This window comes from Podarcis erhardii, assembly GCF_964252035.2.
Source record: "Podarcis erhardii genome assembly, chromosome: 13".
Taxonomy (NCBI): Eukaryota; Metazoa; Chordata; class Lepidosauria; order Squamata; family Lacertidae; genus Podarcis; species Podarcis erhardii.
In genome coordinates, this window is record NC_138502.1 from 29294419 (window position 1) to 29310600 (window position 16182).

Here is a 16182-nt window from a genome sequence, read left to right on the forward strand (position 1 = left end):
CCTTTGGGCCTGTGCTGCCATTTTGCACGCTCTTTCCTTTTCTCCTCCAGGAGCATCCGGTGCCTACGAAACATTATCCACTGGAACTTGATCACCGCCTTCATTTTGCGGAACGCCACGTGGTTTGTGGTTCAGCTCACCATGAATCCAGAAGTCCATGAAAGCAACGTGGTAGGTTCTCCTCAGCCTGGCCTCAAATCTGGTGCTAGCAATTTGGCTTGGATGCCTGCTGGACTTTGAAAAACAAAACAAAACAAAAAAAGCAAGGGGGATCGAGAAACTTTCCCCATGACTTTTGAGGTCACTGCTTCTTGACCTGTTATATGAAAGTTAAGCCTTAAAAACATACATCTCTATCAGGGTCTCCAGCTGTTTGTGGACTACAATTCCCAGCATCCCTGACCACTGGTACTGCTAGCTAGGGATGATGGGAGTTGTAGTCCAAAAACAGCTGGAGATCCAAGTTTGGGAAACCCTGATCTATAGTGTAAAGCCCTAAGATATTGTGAGCTGGTGATGATAGGGTTGCCATATTTCAAAAAATAAAAACCGGGACACCCCAAAAGTTGTTGAGCTTCCCCCCACAAAAAAATACCAAAAAAAACACACTTTCTCAATTGACTTGCCTAAGATCCAGAACAAAATGCTGCCTTTTGGAAATCCCCCCACTCCGTTGTCAATTTCTCCTTTGAAATCCCAGTAATGTACGGAAAAATCCAGACATATGGAATCTCTAGGTGATAAGGCCTCTGGCAAGGGGCTGGAGCTGAGTGGTAGAGCATTTTGCAACATGCAGAAGGTTTCAGGATCACTTCCTGGCTTCTCCAGGTAGGCCTAGGAAGAAATGCTACCAATTAGTATATAGACCAACATGACCATGATCACTTTGCTTTAGCACCTTGAAAACATTGGCATGTCTTTAAGAGTTTGAAAGAGCCAGCTGATCAGGCCCATAAACCTGTCAGATATTTGCAAGTTAAACTGCGGGGTATTTCACCATGACCGGTCCTACGACCAAAAATGAAATTCTAATCCAGCTATCTCCTTGTTGGATTTGTTAGCAGAAGCTAAGGCAGCCTGGCTGAGGCTGGGTGGAATTTCCGCCCCTAATTTCTAGAGGGTGCCATGTTGTTGAAGGCTGAGCCAAGGAACGCTTTCAAGTCTGCTGATCTGAGCTACCCGGCAGTTGAGGTTCAGCCGAGGTCTCCTTAGTGTGTGAAAAGGAAGTTGAATTTCCATGAGCTCTAGCATCTTGAGAGTGATGCCATAGCTTATTTGCAGATGAGTTGAGCTATCTTGCAGTTGGCTTTGCTTCGATCTGAAGGGTTGGGAATTTTAAAGCCGAAGGATGGAGCCTCAGCCTCACTGTTTATGAATGTTCAGCCGTTAGCAGGCAAAAGGGGACGATGCTAAGCTGTTCAGAGTAGCTGTGTCCTCATAGAGGTAGGGTAGGCTTGCTTGTGGCTAGGATTGTGGGGAGCTGTTTCCTCTTAATTCATCCATTCTGCCTGTTCCTCACCACACACAGCCCTGGTGCCGCCTCGTCACAGCTGCCTACAACTACTTCCACGTCACCAATTTCTTCTGGATGTTTGGCGAGGGCTGCTACCTTCACACAGCCATTGTCCTCACCTATTCGACAGACAAGCTGAGGAAATGGATGTTCATCTGCATCGGCTGGTGTGAGTGGCAAGGAGAGGGGTGGCTGTAGCATATCCTGCAGGGTAGCTAGGTGACAAAGGGATAGCTCAGAGTATGAGACTCTCCACCTCAAGGTCGTGGGTTCGAATCCCATGTTGGCCGAAAGATTCAAGGGGGTTGGATTAGACTCAGAACTCCGCTGATGTTCAGGAGTACTTTTTTGTTTATCATGTATACCTTTTCAGAATCTGAAAGCACATTCTGGAGTTAAGCCATAGGGACCCAGTGTGCCTTTGTTATACGCTCAGAGGCACCATCATGCGTTCTAGGATGGGCAACAGGGCCTGAGGCTGAGCTGCGATGATTCCAGGGGCACAAATTAACCTATTCGCTCTGCAGATGCTCAGAAGCACTCTCATTCTCACTCATTATAGGAGCACTGAGCCCTCACACAAGAAATAACAGGCTCTGCGTCTGAGCTTAGGAAATAGCACTGTGATAGTTTCGCTCGGTATGGGTGGGTCCCTGAGCTGAGGCCACATATCCCATTTGCTCCCCCAACTACCACAACCCCTTGCCTTAATGCCAGGTCATTCCTCACCGGATGCCCTGAGACCTGTCTTTGCTTTCATCCACAGGCATCCCTTTCCCCATTATCATCGCTTGGGCCATTGGGAAACTCTACTATGACAACGAGAAGTAAGTCAGCCCTAGTCTCTCTCTCTCCCTCTCTCTCTCTCTCTCTCTCTCTCTCTCTCTCCCCCATCCTGCTTTTCTGCTGCTATGGTAATGGCTTCTAGAGCAGGCTTGCACAGCCTTGGAGTGGGTGCTAACGGAGGGATCTGGGGGTGGAAGGAGGGAAGCTCTGCTGGCATTTCTCCGCTTTGCACAAAGGCAATCAGGAGCAGACTTGGGGGCGATTTTGGCAGACGAGCAAGAAATCAGGAGTGGCCTTGCTTACAGGCAGGCAGTGTTCTTCCCCCACTCTGCCAACTACCACCCCAACCACCCATGAACCAAACAAAAAGCTCTTTACCTGCACCAAGAATGTGGATCAGTGGCTCTCAAACCTTTTGGAGGCCACCGCTCCTTTCGTTCCATAAACTCACCCCAGGGCCCCCTAACCTATAAAAAGCACTACTCAGAATAGTGAAATGCACCACCCACTAAGGGAGATGATAATGCAATGAAATTTGAAACAGTGGCAATTAATTGCACATGCATTCAAATTCCAATTACTTAGTTTAATTAATCAGCAAAACTGATGAATGCTTGATCCAATGATACCAGCTTTTCAAAGTCTGATAGTCATTTACATCTCCAGCACCCCCTGCCACCTTTTGGCACCCTCCTAAGTAATCCTGCCACCCCCTGGTGGGTAGTACCATCCACTTTGAGGACCTTGGATGTAGGTGTTTAAATTTCAGGGATATCCTAGTCCCAATGGATAGGATTAGTTCAGGGAATGGAAACCTCTAACCAGTGGGGCAGATTAGGCACTCCCCATTAGGCCTATCAGGCTGTTCTGCCAAGCCCACCTGCCCTCCACCTGATGTCACATGTCAGGTGTGAGGCAGGTAAAGCAACTGCTGGGCTGAAAAGAAGCCCATAGGATCAGTGGCACCTGCAAAGACCTGTGTAGAGTGAGTGCCCTGCTTGGCTCTCTCCTAGCGCCAACAATCAGCTGGTTGTCAGGGCTTCGAGGGCCATGTATCTGTTGCACTGGCTCCCGGGGGAGTATCAGGTCAGGTTTAAGGTGCTGGTTTTGACCTTTAAAGCCCTTTGTGGCTTAGGGCCCTCGTAGTTACGGGACTGCCTCTCCTGGTATGCCTCGCAGAGGACCTTAAGGTCCATGAATAATCATAGCTTAGAGGTCCCAGGCCCTAAGGAAGTTAGATTATCCTCCACCAGGGCCAGGGTCTTCTCGGTGATGGCTCCAACCTGGTGGAATGCTCTGTCCCATGAGACCAGGGCCCTGCAGGATTTAACTTCCTTCCGCAGGGCCTGTAAGACAGAGCTATTCTGCCTGGCTTTCAATTTGAACTTAGCCTGATCTTTTATTCCCTCCCCCTCCCCTTTTTAAGAAGATTACCCACTCTGGGATCCCACAGCTTTTTTTTTTTTTTTAATAAATATTTTTTATTAAGTTTTAGAAAAGACAACAAACAAGAAAAAGAAAAACAAGTACACAAAAATACAAAGTTATAAAATACATAAGAAAAAAAATAGTTTCAAAAAAGAAAAAGAAAAAACACATTTTAAAAAGAAGAAAAAACACAAAAATCCCTCTTTTTACATCTCATCTTTGATTCACTTATTTTCTTGACTTCCTCACATCTCCCTTTTTTGTATCCCTGTTGAAAATTAATTCAGCAAATTCATATCCAATTAATTTGTCTAATTATCCATCCAATCTTATTTTTAACCTCGTTGCTAGAACCCCTTCAGTTCATTTCAATACCATTAACATTCAAAAATTTTACAATATTTCTGTAAGTAAATTTTAAATTTCTTCCAATCTTCTTCCACCGACTCTTCTCCCTGGTCTCGGATTCTGCCAGTCATTTCCGCCATCTCCATATATTCCATTAGTTGCATCTGCCATTCTTCCAGAGTGGGTAGATCCCACAGCTAATTCTCCCCTGGTCTCTTCGCTGGCCCAAATAGGACTAATTTAGCCAGCTAGCCCTGGCTAGTATTTTATGCTGTTTTTTGTTGCACCAATTAAGTGTTTTAAATTTGTTGTTAGCTGCCCTGAGCCCGATTTTCTGAACCGGGAAGGGTGGGGTATAAATAAATAAATAAATTAATAATAATAATAATTATTATTATCATCATCATCATCATCATCATCATTATCCACCCAGGGCTAAAGCAACTCACCTGACATGATTATGATACCAGGTGATTGGCAAGTGGGCAGCCCCTTGTGGGAGTGTTGCAAGCAACTTAGAATCAGGAAAACAGTGCGGGAGTGGAAGGGGATTAACCCACTCTTTTCCCAAGCGCTGCATTTCAAACCCAGCTTGCTCTCCCCACCTGCAGCTACTTCTATAAGAAATAGAATTTTTGAACAAGCTAGAGGTCCCACCCCAAATTTCCTAACATCTCTGCATCCCTTGGCCCTTCGTAGTGGGTTGAGCAGAGGTGAAGAAATGAATGTTCAGCGTGCTGCCCACTTCTCTGTTCTGTAGCTAGAAAAAGCAGGCTAAAATAGGAAGATTGAGCAAATCCAGACAAATTTGCACAGTTTATGGAGGTAGCAGAATGATTTATTTTTTTAAAGTGTAAACACAGCACTGGGCATTGCTAATGAAACACCATCGTGGGAGGTCCCCCCCCCCCCCCAGCTAAAGCAGCCTGGGATTTAATGAGAGGGTCTTATGCCTTTCCCTCTGGGCCCTTGATCCTGCTTTCCCAGTGACTTGCTAATGGAGGACATAGCAGCCCCCTGGCAAGTTGCTTCCATGGCCATTAATCACTCAGGTGAGCAGGATTGATTTGGGCTGGCCGCCATTTGCCTTAATTATCAGCCATGGCTTCTCACTTTCAAGTTAAGTCCTGGCTGTGGCTATGGCTGAAACCAGTCACCCACCCTCTTCTTTGGGGTTCCGAGCCACTTAGAAAGGTCTTCTTGGCGGGTTTTTAAAAAATTGTTCTTTCCCCTGACACCTTTCCCAGCAACTACAGTCTTGAGGGGTGGTGAGTGGTGACAGTAACTCAGATTATGAGGTTCAAGCTGGGCGATGCAATAAATGCATGGTTTCGTGTGTCTTGCTGAAAGAAAGAAAGAAAGAAAGAAAGAAAGAGAAAATAAATAGCAGGAATGAGACAGTGCGACTGATCAGGGTAATGGTACCATGCATTGTAGGGGGTGGTTTCATTTTCTCTCCCAACTCCTCCTTCCCAACTGCACTGGTTTCATTTTCTTCCCCAAAGCTGCTATTTGTTTTGACAGGGAAACCTGACATTGGTGGTAGCAGCTGTTTCCTTCTGGGAGCAAACAGCAGTATTGGGGTGTAGGGGTGTGGGTGATTATCTTCATTGGGACCATGGCATGGGAGGAAGGGTTAAAAACCACCCTTTCTGACACTTCCTGACACTTAGGTAAAGGTAAAGGGACCCCTGACCATTAGGTCCAGTCGTGACCGACTCTGGGGTGGCAGCGCTCATCTTGCTTTATTGGCCGAGGGAGCCGGCGTACAGCTTCCGGGTCATGTGGCCAGCATGACTAAGCCGCTTCTGGCGAACCAGAGCAGCACACGGAAACACCATTTACCTTCCCACTGGAGCGGTACCTATTTATCTACTTGCACTTTGACGTGCTTTCAAACTGCTAGGTTGGCAGGAGCAGGGACCTAGCAATGGGAGCTCACCCCGTCGTGGGGATTCGAACCACCAACCTTCTGATCGGCAAGTCCTAGGCTCTGTGATTTAACCCACAGCGCCACCCGCGTCCTGACACTTACCTATCCCTAAATATGCTGGCTGTTTCTTTTCATCAAATAGATGGATGTGAAATGTGTCGTACGTTTTTCATTTTATCCAGTTTTGGTCCTGGTCTTCCAGCCTTGAAGCTCTTCTTCCTCATCCTACATGTGTTAGGAGGAGGTTTTGGCCAAGGAAAAGCACTCTGCCCATGCCCAGAGATGCTATTTCTTTATTATATCCTGCATCAGAAATGGATTTAAGGCCTGGACTCTGGTTCAGCTTCAACCGTGGATGAAGTTAAATCCTCACTGTGGTTTCTTTGTGCTCTGCATTCTGAATTACAGGTGCTGGTTTGGAAAACGAGCAGGGATTTATACTGACTACATCTACCAAGGTCCCATGATACTGGTGCTGTTGGTAAGAGCAGAAGTCCCTTCCTTCCCACTCTCAATACTTTTTCGGGGTACAGTGAGGGGGGGCGGAGGCTGCTTTTGCGGCTAAGGTGATGTAAGAACAAAAGAGGCCAAGACTCCAGTACCTTTTCATAATTGTGCAGAAATGGGAGCATCAGCAGCAAAAGCTGATCATAGGGGCCAGACCGATCCGTCAGTGGGAAATTCTGCACTAAAATTTCCTATTCTACCCAATTACATTAGCTCTGTCATTCTCTTGCATCTGGTCCTTCTGGAAGTAACCCCCTTGCAGTTTTGCAGTTTTTTGCAGAATGCCTAGGAGGGACACTTTTGAAATTTATTTTCAGCCAAACAAGATGTGATGCAAGTCATGCATGAAGTTAAACCAGTCCTGAAAGTTTCATCTTCACACATCTTAGATGGGAGGGAACTAGAGGCGTCACCTTGGGCTGAAGATTAGGGAGGCCCAGCAGCATGGCACACACGTGACATGGCATGCCTGTGACGTCACATGCCCAACATCATAGTTGCGAGGAGGCCTTGCCCAGTGCCGCGCAGCTTCAATGGCCCCGGTTCCTCCTCTCTCACACTCAGGAGGAGCTTGCCTTTGATGCTGTGCTGGCTCAGCTGTTTGGCCTCCTCCACCCCCTCAACATTTGCAGGGCTGAGACCCCTGCTAAGGAATATTGAGGGGCATGACAACAGTCTGCCCCCTAGAGTCAGCACTCCTGGAAGGGACTCTGAATTTGATCACTGTTTTTTTCACTTATGGTGGGGGGGGGGGGATACTGGCTCCAAGCGTATCTTCCCCTGCAGGGAAAAAAGTTTAAAGGGGACAATTTCCATAAAGGCTGACTCCCTTTGGAATAAAAATTGTCCAGACTCGTAATTATTATTCAAAGCTTTACTAACCAAACTTCTTCAAAAGCAGGTACAAAAGAATCAATGGTACACCCAGAACATTGTATAAAGCATGTACATATCCAAGAATATATTCTTAAATATATAATTACAACCAGAGCTGAGATCAGTGCTCTGTCTTTCCCATAGCCTGCATTACACTGCATCCAGCCTGGAGAGGCTTCATATCACATCCTTCTCCCACTATGCCTGGGAACAAAAGGCAACTCCCTTCAAAATGGCAGATTTGCAACTGAATACCTTAATCATGTGATCTAAAGTTAAACACTCACGTGAGTGCTAGCAGAGAACAACAACAGTTAATTATCAACCCAGCTAGAGGCTGAGAGAGAGCTTCCTTCTAGCCAGTGGAATTTTCCGATGTTACACCCTTACCAACATGCATACAGGCGTTCTGCACTTCAGTGTGTGATTAAACAATTAGCACTCCACACCTAGGGTGGCCTGATGCAAAGGAGGGGACTTGCACCTTTAATAAGTTGCATAGCAAAGGGAATTTTCAGCCGATGGAGCCTACGTGACAAGCTCCACCTGCTGAAATAAACAACTATTAAAGATGCTAGAGGCCCCCATCCCTGTTTTATATTTGACCACCTGATCCACATCAAATTAAATAATAATCCAAAGGTTTCCTGCATCACATCTAATTGGGCTCTTCCTTCCATCTATCCCTCCCACTCTTCCTTTCCTTATTGCTTTTGCCATCTTGGCACAATTTCTATCTTGCACGAGCTCAACACTACCACCGGCACCGCTACCAACTGAACACAGCACAATTCGCACACCTCCCCTGCCTCCAGCAAATTTGTTAATGATGTTATTTGATGAGGATAATAGCAGCCACTATCAGGCAGCCTAGGCTGATGCAGAGGCCTGGGGGGAAAGTCGGAGGCGATTTGTCTAGTTAGAGGGCCTGCCTCGCCGCCTGAGGAGACTGCTGCCGCCTCTGCCCTCTGGGCAGCCACTTTGTAACACTTCCTGAATCCTCATGCCTAATTTCCCCCAGGATTAGTGCTTCTGGAGGAGGCCAGAGAGCGAAAGAAGGCATGAGGGTTCCTCGTGTGTTATCTGGACAAACGTAAAATCAAAGCAGCCTCTCTCTGGGAGAACTTTCGGTCTGGGCTGGTCTCGATCCCATTCTTCCATCTCGATCCCATTCTCTCTTTGTCAGAGACAAAGTAAAGTAGGGTCTTCATTACTTCTTCAGAAACCCTGAATCACCTCCCAACATTCCTTTGTTATGTTAGAAGAGGCCATTATATATATATATTGCCTTTTCTTCTTCTTTTTTAAAGCACTCACCTGCTCGCTGAAGGCAACAAGGAACTCCACGTAGGTGAGGGGGCTGGTGCAGGAAGGACAGATCCCTCTATCTCTCCCTCTGCTCGTCTGCTTGATAGACAGCAACTTTTGAACAAGCCCACAAAGAGGCTAGCAGCTTGCGTTTCCATCTTGGTTGCACAGGAGGGGCGTTCTACTGGCCTCTTAGCAGACTAGTACAGTCATACCTTGGGTTACAGATGCTTCCGGTTACGTTTTTTCAGGTTACGGACCGCCGAAACCCAGAAGTACCGGAACAGGTTACTTCCGGGTTTTGGCGGTCGTGCATGGGCAGAAGCGCTAAATCACACTTTGCACATGCGCAGAAGTGCCGAATCGTAACCCGCGTGTGCACAGACGCGGGTTGCGAATGCTGCGGATTGCGAACGTGCATCCCACATGGATCACGTTCGCAACCCAAGCGTCCACTGTAACTTTGGCTTATTGACAAGGCTGGAGTAATACTACAGTGCTTGCTATAATAAAAAGCAAGCAAAATGCATAAAAACACTCCTGATGGGTTTTGTGGCATTACTATAGAACTCAGAAAGCTCCATTTCATATATACGTGAAAGCTCCATTTCACATGCTGATCTCACTCCCAAAACACAAACGTAAAAGTGTGTGGGTTTTTGTGTGTGTGTACATATAATCTTGTTATCAAGACATACGGAACATTTTGAGAACTTTCCCAGCAGGCTGTGGCAGCATAACCCTAACCATGTCTACTCAGAAGTAAGTCCTGCTGAATTCAATGGGACTTAACTCCCAGATAAGTGGGTTTGGGATTCCATAGGCTTTTAAACCCAGAGTTTGAACCTGACTTGAGAAGTACAAGGTGAGTGAAATGATGGAAATGAGGGCTGCTTCTCAGGTAAAGGAATCCAGTTCTCAAATGTTCCTCCCATGGAAGGAGGTCCTTTTTTTTAAAAAAAAAAAAAAGCAAGAGATGCATCTTTCTTGTGACACGCTTCCCCCCTAATTTTTTCCAGCGTTTTGAAAACTGGTTTAAAAAGTGCTGCAGGGATTTCTTGGGAGTGGGGTAGTACTTATATGAGTTGGTGATGTTGAGGCAATAGTCATTGGGCATCCCCCATAACCAGCTTCTCCCCAGCTCTCTCTGGGGATCTGTGAAACCATTTTTATTTATTTTTTACTCCTTGAGGCAGGAATATATATATATATGGGCTGTCAAGCCCACCCCTGCAACTCTTAAAATGTTAGATCTGTCTTTACTTATAGCTGTGGGCCAAAACAAGAGGGTTCGACAAATACAAAACGCTGCAAGTGGAATGAAATGTCATTGACCTAATTTATCAGCAAAACCATCAATCACATTTGCTTTAACAAACTGCTCTGCAACAAGAAGTAATTCAGCATTTGCTGGCAGGCCAATAAAACAACCCAAGCTTGAAATGGGAGGAAACCCTCTACATCTCTAATCTTTGCAAACAGTGGACAGTCCAAACTGTAAGGAGAGATGGAGCTTCTGCTGCCAATGAAACAGATTTCAAACGGCCATATACAAATTTCTGTGGCCTGATCAGTAAATAATTTTACTGTACAACTACCTTGCTTTTCATAAAGGAGCTTGGCATATTTTGGGGAGACAGATCAATTATCTGAGAAGGGTTTATTTTGCATCACATCCAGAATGTGGTTGTCACTATCCCCCAAGTCCTTATTTACACTCCTAAAAAGCATTGACTCCAAAGTCCAACTAAGCTCTGAAGACTTTTAAAGCAAGATTAGATTTCAGATTAATATTATTCTGTCAGATGAAATAATGGCCATTTGTTTTTGCAATACCTGAGAGAGTAGCTCCCCCTAGTGGAAGAGAGAGTAAACCGGACTGGAAATGTTACCGTATTTTTCGCTCTATAACACGCACCTGACCATAACACGCACATCGTTTTTAGAGGAGGAAAACAAGGGAAAAAACATTCTGAATGAAACAGTGGATGTATCATTTTTGGGCTTCATGCTGTGGCCACAGACATGTGATCTGATGGTGAATTTGGGGTGACCCAATGCAAAGATCCTGAGAATCCCTGTGGATCCATGCTTTGTAACCACATTTTTGCACCATTGCAGCCCCAGGCAACAGTGGGTGCGTGATTTTTTTGGTGCAGGCTGTAGCCATGGACATGCTATGTGATCTGATGGTGAATTTGGGGTGACCCAATGCAAAGATCCTGAGAATCCCTGTGGATCCATGCTTTGTAACCACGTTTTTGCACCATTGCAGCCCAGGCAACAGTGGGTGTGTGATTTTTTTGGTGCAGGCTGTAGCCATGGACATGCTATGTGATCTGATGGTGAATTTGGGGTGACCCAATGCAAAGATCCTGAGGATCCATGTGGATCTATGCTTTGTAACCGCATTTTAAGTGGGGAGCGAAGGAAAAACAAAGAAGGGACATGAGAGGGGTGTGCAGAGAAGCAGCTGGCTAAGAATGCAGGAGAGGGATTTAACGGGAGGGAGGAAAGAAAGGCAAAAGTTTCCCCCCACCCAAGCCAGCCATCTCTCTCTCTCTCTCTCTCTCTCTCTCCCTCCCTCCCTCCCTCCCCCCTCCCTCCCCCTCTCTCTCTCCCTCCCCCCTCTCTCTCCCTCCCCCTCCCCCCTCTCTCTCTCCCTTCCCCCCTCTCTCTCCCTCTCCCCCAGCAGCACAGAGAGGAATTCCCCTCTGCTTGCCTGGAGGGGAGGGGCTTTCCCTGCTCTTTGTTCCGTTTCAGCAAACACAGCAACGAAACAGAGGAGGGTGGGCAGTAAGACCCTGAGGCAGAATGCAGGAAAGCAGCCACTTCCTCTTTTCAGGTTTTGCTTCTCCGTGCAGCGCCGCGATTTGATTTTTTGCCTGATTTTTGGGCTCCAGGGACCACACATTCGCTCTATAACACGCACAGACATTTCCCCTTCCTTTTTAGGAGAAAAAATCTGCGTGTTATAGAGGGAAAAATACGGTACTTCTGTTGGGATATCCATTCAGGTGGTTCTCAAGCACGGACTGATTTTGAAAACTTGCCCTAGAGAACAGGTGTGCACCACCCTGATTGGGGGGGGGGGGACAAAATGTCATTTTGCAGTGGTGATGGAGGCATTTCTTTATACACTTACTCCACCACTTAATCTCGTTTCTGTGTCTATTCCAGATCAACTTTATCTTTTTATTCAACATTGTCAGAATCCTGATGACGAAGCTTCGGGCCTCGACCACCTCAGAGACAATACAGTACAGGTATCGGTGCAAGAGCACAGGTGGGGAATGGGTGGCCAGAGTTTATGATAGGGGATATGCTAAACCACTGTTCTGACTCCTCAACTCAAATATATTGTGCAAATTGAGCAGGTTTCTATTATTGTTTGCAGAATTTATTGATTCTGTTAACCGTAAGAGTACTGAAGAGAAGGCCCACTTGCCCTCCCTAGCTACAGAAAGCCCTGCTCATCAGCCCTTTTAACTTTTAAAAGGCACGAGTCTGGTAACCCAGATGCAGGAAGTAAGGCTCAGGGCTTACTCTGAGCCAGAGGTCAATTCTAGAATCTGCTCTGAACCAGGATCAACCCTCTCCCGCTTGGACTACTGCAATGTGCTCTACGCAGGGCTACCATTGAAGGTGACTCGGAAACTACAACTAATCCAGAATGCAGCTGCTAGACTGCTGCCTGAGATACATCATTTTCAAGTGTTGTTCTTCGTAGGTTCCCTGCAAGTGGAAGTCTAAGCACACTAGGAGAAGTTCTAGCTATCCTTCTATTTGCTGCTATAGATTCCCATTTGCAGGAAGTGGCTTTGGAATATATATATATATATATATATATGAATTCAGGAATGTGATCCTTGCCTCAGTCCACCCTTTGGACTCTACCACCTCATTCCCACTTCATTCTGCTACATGTGTAGATCCGACCCTAACCATTGGCGAGGGGACACTGGGGTGCCGGTCTGGAATTGGCTTGGATTTTAACTCCTGTGCTGTTCCTTCAGAAAAGCTGTGAAGGCTACCCTTGTGCTCCTTCCTTTGCTGGGCATTACCTACATGCTTTTCTTCGTCAACCCCGGTGAAGATGAAATATCCCGGGTAGTCTTCATCTACTTCAACTCTGTCTTGGAGTCCTTCCAGGTATGGAAAACCTTGTGGAAACTAGAGCTCAATTACATTTGGGGTTAGGGGTGTGAAATCCATACAGAATCTTATAACTTGAAATTGCTTGCAATAACTTCAGTGTATTTATTTTAGATGTTGTTTTAAATCACATTATCCCCACCCACTGGCGATTCCAAACTAGGGCTTCTGTTGAACATATATGTGTTTTAGAAAGGGGGGGGGGGGACCACACTGAGATATCAAAATCGGCAGCATGAAACTTCCTTAAAATTCACTTGCAAGGCTTATCTCCCAATTTCATATGGAAAACTTGTACCAAAAACAAAAAAATACTTAAATCTGATTTGGGAATTTGTTTTGTTTTGGCTCTGGTAGAATCACTGCATGCCCAGCTCCAGGGACTATTTACTAACCTCATCATGTTCCTCCTCTTCTTCCCAGGGCTCTAGGAAACCTGTTTGCATGGTCCAGATCTCAGCATTCTCTTTGCAAAGTAATGAGATTGTGCTGTTGAGCATGCAAAGATTTCATTATGTGAAGATTGCATCTCATTCCCCACTCTGTGTCTATTCTCTCTCCCCACCCCACCGCCAGCCCATCTCCCAAACATCTTGGATTATAAGGCAAGGTTTACAGATCAAAGCATCTGGCACTTGCCTTTTAAAAATGGAAAATAGCTCCAAAGGAAGTGCCCACAGGAAACACGGTGCAAAAGGCTGCGGTTATTTCTCTCTTTCCCAAAGCTTGACTATGCTATTCTTTCTTCTCTAATCAGGGCTTTTTTGTCTCTGTCTTCTACTGCTTCCTGAACAGTGAGGTGAGCCAGGGTTGGGGAATGAGTGGGAAGAGATGGGGGAGGCTTGCTGGGTCTCAACTTGCATGCTGTCTATCATACAGCCTTTTGAAAAATAGATGAATCGCCAGATCAAGGGGTTGGCACAGGGGCAAGATCAATTACTATGGGCAGAGACAAATCATCCCAAAGCAGAGGATGAAACCTCATGCTTAGGAGAACAGGATGACAGCAGAACTGGTACTTCTGCATATGAAGCAGTACAAACTGCCTCTTTGTCAAAACATCCCTGCAGGGGAAAGCTCAGGAAAATGACCGTGCTACGACATCTCTCCCTTTGAGCAATTTTTCTATGACCAATCCATTTCAAATTGAAGGATTTTATGTTGCCCCCTCTCTTGCTGCCTGTAGCACTCAGATGGAATAGCTCCAGGAAAGTTAAGATTTTACACTGCATGGTGACACTCACATTTTTTTAAGAATATATTTTTTTACATATTCATCCTTGGAGACCCTATGGAATCAGAAGTGGCCATTAATCCTGATTAACTCACCAGTAGCCTACTAATATAGGGACGCGGGTGGCGCTGTGGGTTAAACCTCAATGCCTAGGACTTGCCAATCAGAAGGTCGGCGGTTCGAATCCTCGCAACGGAGTGAGCTCCCGTTGCTCGGTCCCTGCTCCTGCCAACCTAGCAGTTCGAAAGCACATCAAAGTGCAAGTAGATAAATAGGTACCGCTCCAGCGGGAAGGTAAACGGTGTTTCCGTGCGCTGCTCTGGTTTGCCAGAAGCGGCTTAGTCATGCTGGCCACATGGCGCGGAAGCTGTACGCCGGCTCCCTCGGCCAATAAAGTGAGATGAGCGCTGCAACCCCATAGATGGTCACGACTGGACCTAATGGTCAGGGGTCCCTTTACCTTTACCTTAGCATACTAATATAAAGTGCAAGAAGGCTGCTAGTCCTACAGATTCACAGAGGCACCCCTATGCTGTGAATAACTTTGGGAAAGGATATTTTCAGTGTGTACAGCCCCTTCTACCACCGGGAACAAAACCCCAAAGTTCTTCCACCTGCTGAAGCTTTCCTGTAGATGTACTTGGAACTCCAACTCCCATCAGCCACAGCCAAATGGTCAGGGACGATGGGAGTTGTAGTCCAGCAGCACCTGAAAGGCTGCTGGTGGTCCATCCCCCATCCCTTCACAAGCCTTGTTCTCCATTAAATCTGTCACCCCTTTTTAATTGGCAGATGACCCCTTTATTTACAGTACATTTATGGGTATTTGTGGCCTGTCTCCCCAGGTTCGCTCTGCAGTCCGGAAGAGATGGCACCGGTGGCAGGACAAGCACTCCATCCGAGCCAGAGTCGCCCGGGCTATGTCCATCCCCACCTCCCCAACGCGCGTCAGCTTCCATAGCATCAAGCAGTCGACGGCTCTCTGAGGCTGTTGCTCTAAACCGTGGAGCCAATACCTTTTGCTGAAGTTGTGGGACAGGACAGGACAGGACAGGACTTGCCAGCTGCAAAAGACAGGATTTTTGTTGCCTCCCCCTCTGGAGTTCTGGCTCAGAAAAGTCCCCGGAGATTGTCGCCTGCATTCTGTTGGCTGAAGCCTCATATTCTACGCGGCTAGAATTGCAAGTCTCGGGAGGTTCTGGTGGCTCTGAAGCGACAGGAAGTCGGAGGCGACAGCCCCAACATCCCGTTCTTCGAAGGTGTGGCTTACTTCACTTTCCCATGCCGTCTGGAGCTCTTTGGTTAATTCGCTAACAGATCGGGGAAAGGGTTAAGAAAACACACAAGTGCTGTGGAAAGAGCAGAGGGGTGGGTGGTTCACTCTCCAACTAAAAAAAAACACAAAACCCTCCACTGGAGTTGAAAGATAAGCAAAACCAAAGGAAGAGGTTCTTTTGGGGAACTCCCTAGCTACAAGATGCCGAGTTGGCCATTGACATATTTTACAGGATCTGAATGGTTCAGGAAGGATACATATGTAGCTAATAGCCAAAATAGAGCCAAAAGCACAAACTCTGAATTCAGGGCTGCCGACTACCTGATCCTGGGGATTGAAAAGAGCAGGTGGACATCCCCATCACACCTGCTTGTCACCTTCCTTCAGACATCATTTAACCATTTGTGAGAATGCTGAGCGGGAGCCAACAGTGCCATTCCAGTGTTCTTCCTCATTCCAGCTGTTGCAGCAGCCGCCAAAACAGGAGCTGATGCCTTGTAAATCCTCTGACCTCAGCAAGGCAACCAACCCAGTATTTCCATAGTCTGCTGAATAGTTGTTTCAGTTTGCACCAAACTTATGCCCATGGGAAGCCCCCTTGAGCCCCAAAGTGGAATGAGGGTATTCATGCATTTGTTTTGATATCTCTGAATAAAGACCACCACCATCCCAGTCCCTGCTTGCACTTTTCTATTTTTTAAGAATTATATGTTGGAGAATTGCTCTGAGTCAGGCCCTTTCTCCCACCCAAGGGAACCGAGCAAGGCCTCTGCATATTCTGTAATAAGCACCACACACATGTGTATATGAAACAGCAC

The 16182-nt window shown here is 46.5% G+C and overlaps 1 protein-coding gene across 6 annotated transcripts in view; it reads left to right on the forward strand.

Annotated features, from left to right (window-relative positions):
• Positions 1-16039, forward strand: part of LOC309328111 (corticotropin-releasing factor receptor 1) — an 86386-nt gene extending 70347 nt beyond the window's left edge. For all 6 annotated transcript variants that reach the window (XM_081838063.1, XM_081838060.1, XM_081838065.1 and 3 more), the window contains 8 exons: positions 51-171; positions 1529-1682; positions 2280-2340; positions 6417-6489; positions 11880-11965; positions 12716-12851; positions 13612-13653; positions 14934-16039. In XM_081838063.1, the coding sequence (XP_081694189.1) occupies positions 51-171; positions 1529-1682; positions 2280-2340; positions 6417-6489; positions 11880-11965; positions 12716-12851; positions 13612-13653; positions 14934-15074 (814 nt within the window). In that variant the 3' untranslated portion in view covers positions 15075-16039. The remainder of the gene's footprint in view (positions 1-50; positions 172-1528; positions 1683-2279; positions 2341-6416; positions 6490-11879; positions 11966-12715; positions 12852-13611; positions 13654-14933) is intronic.
• The last annotated feature ends 143 nt before the right edge of the window (positions 16040-16182 follow it).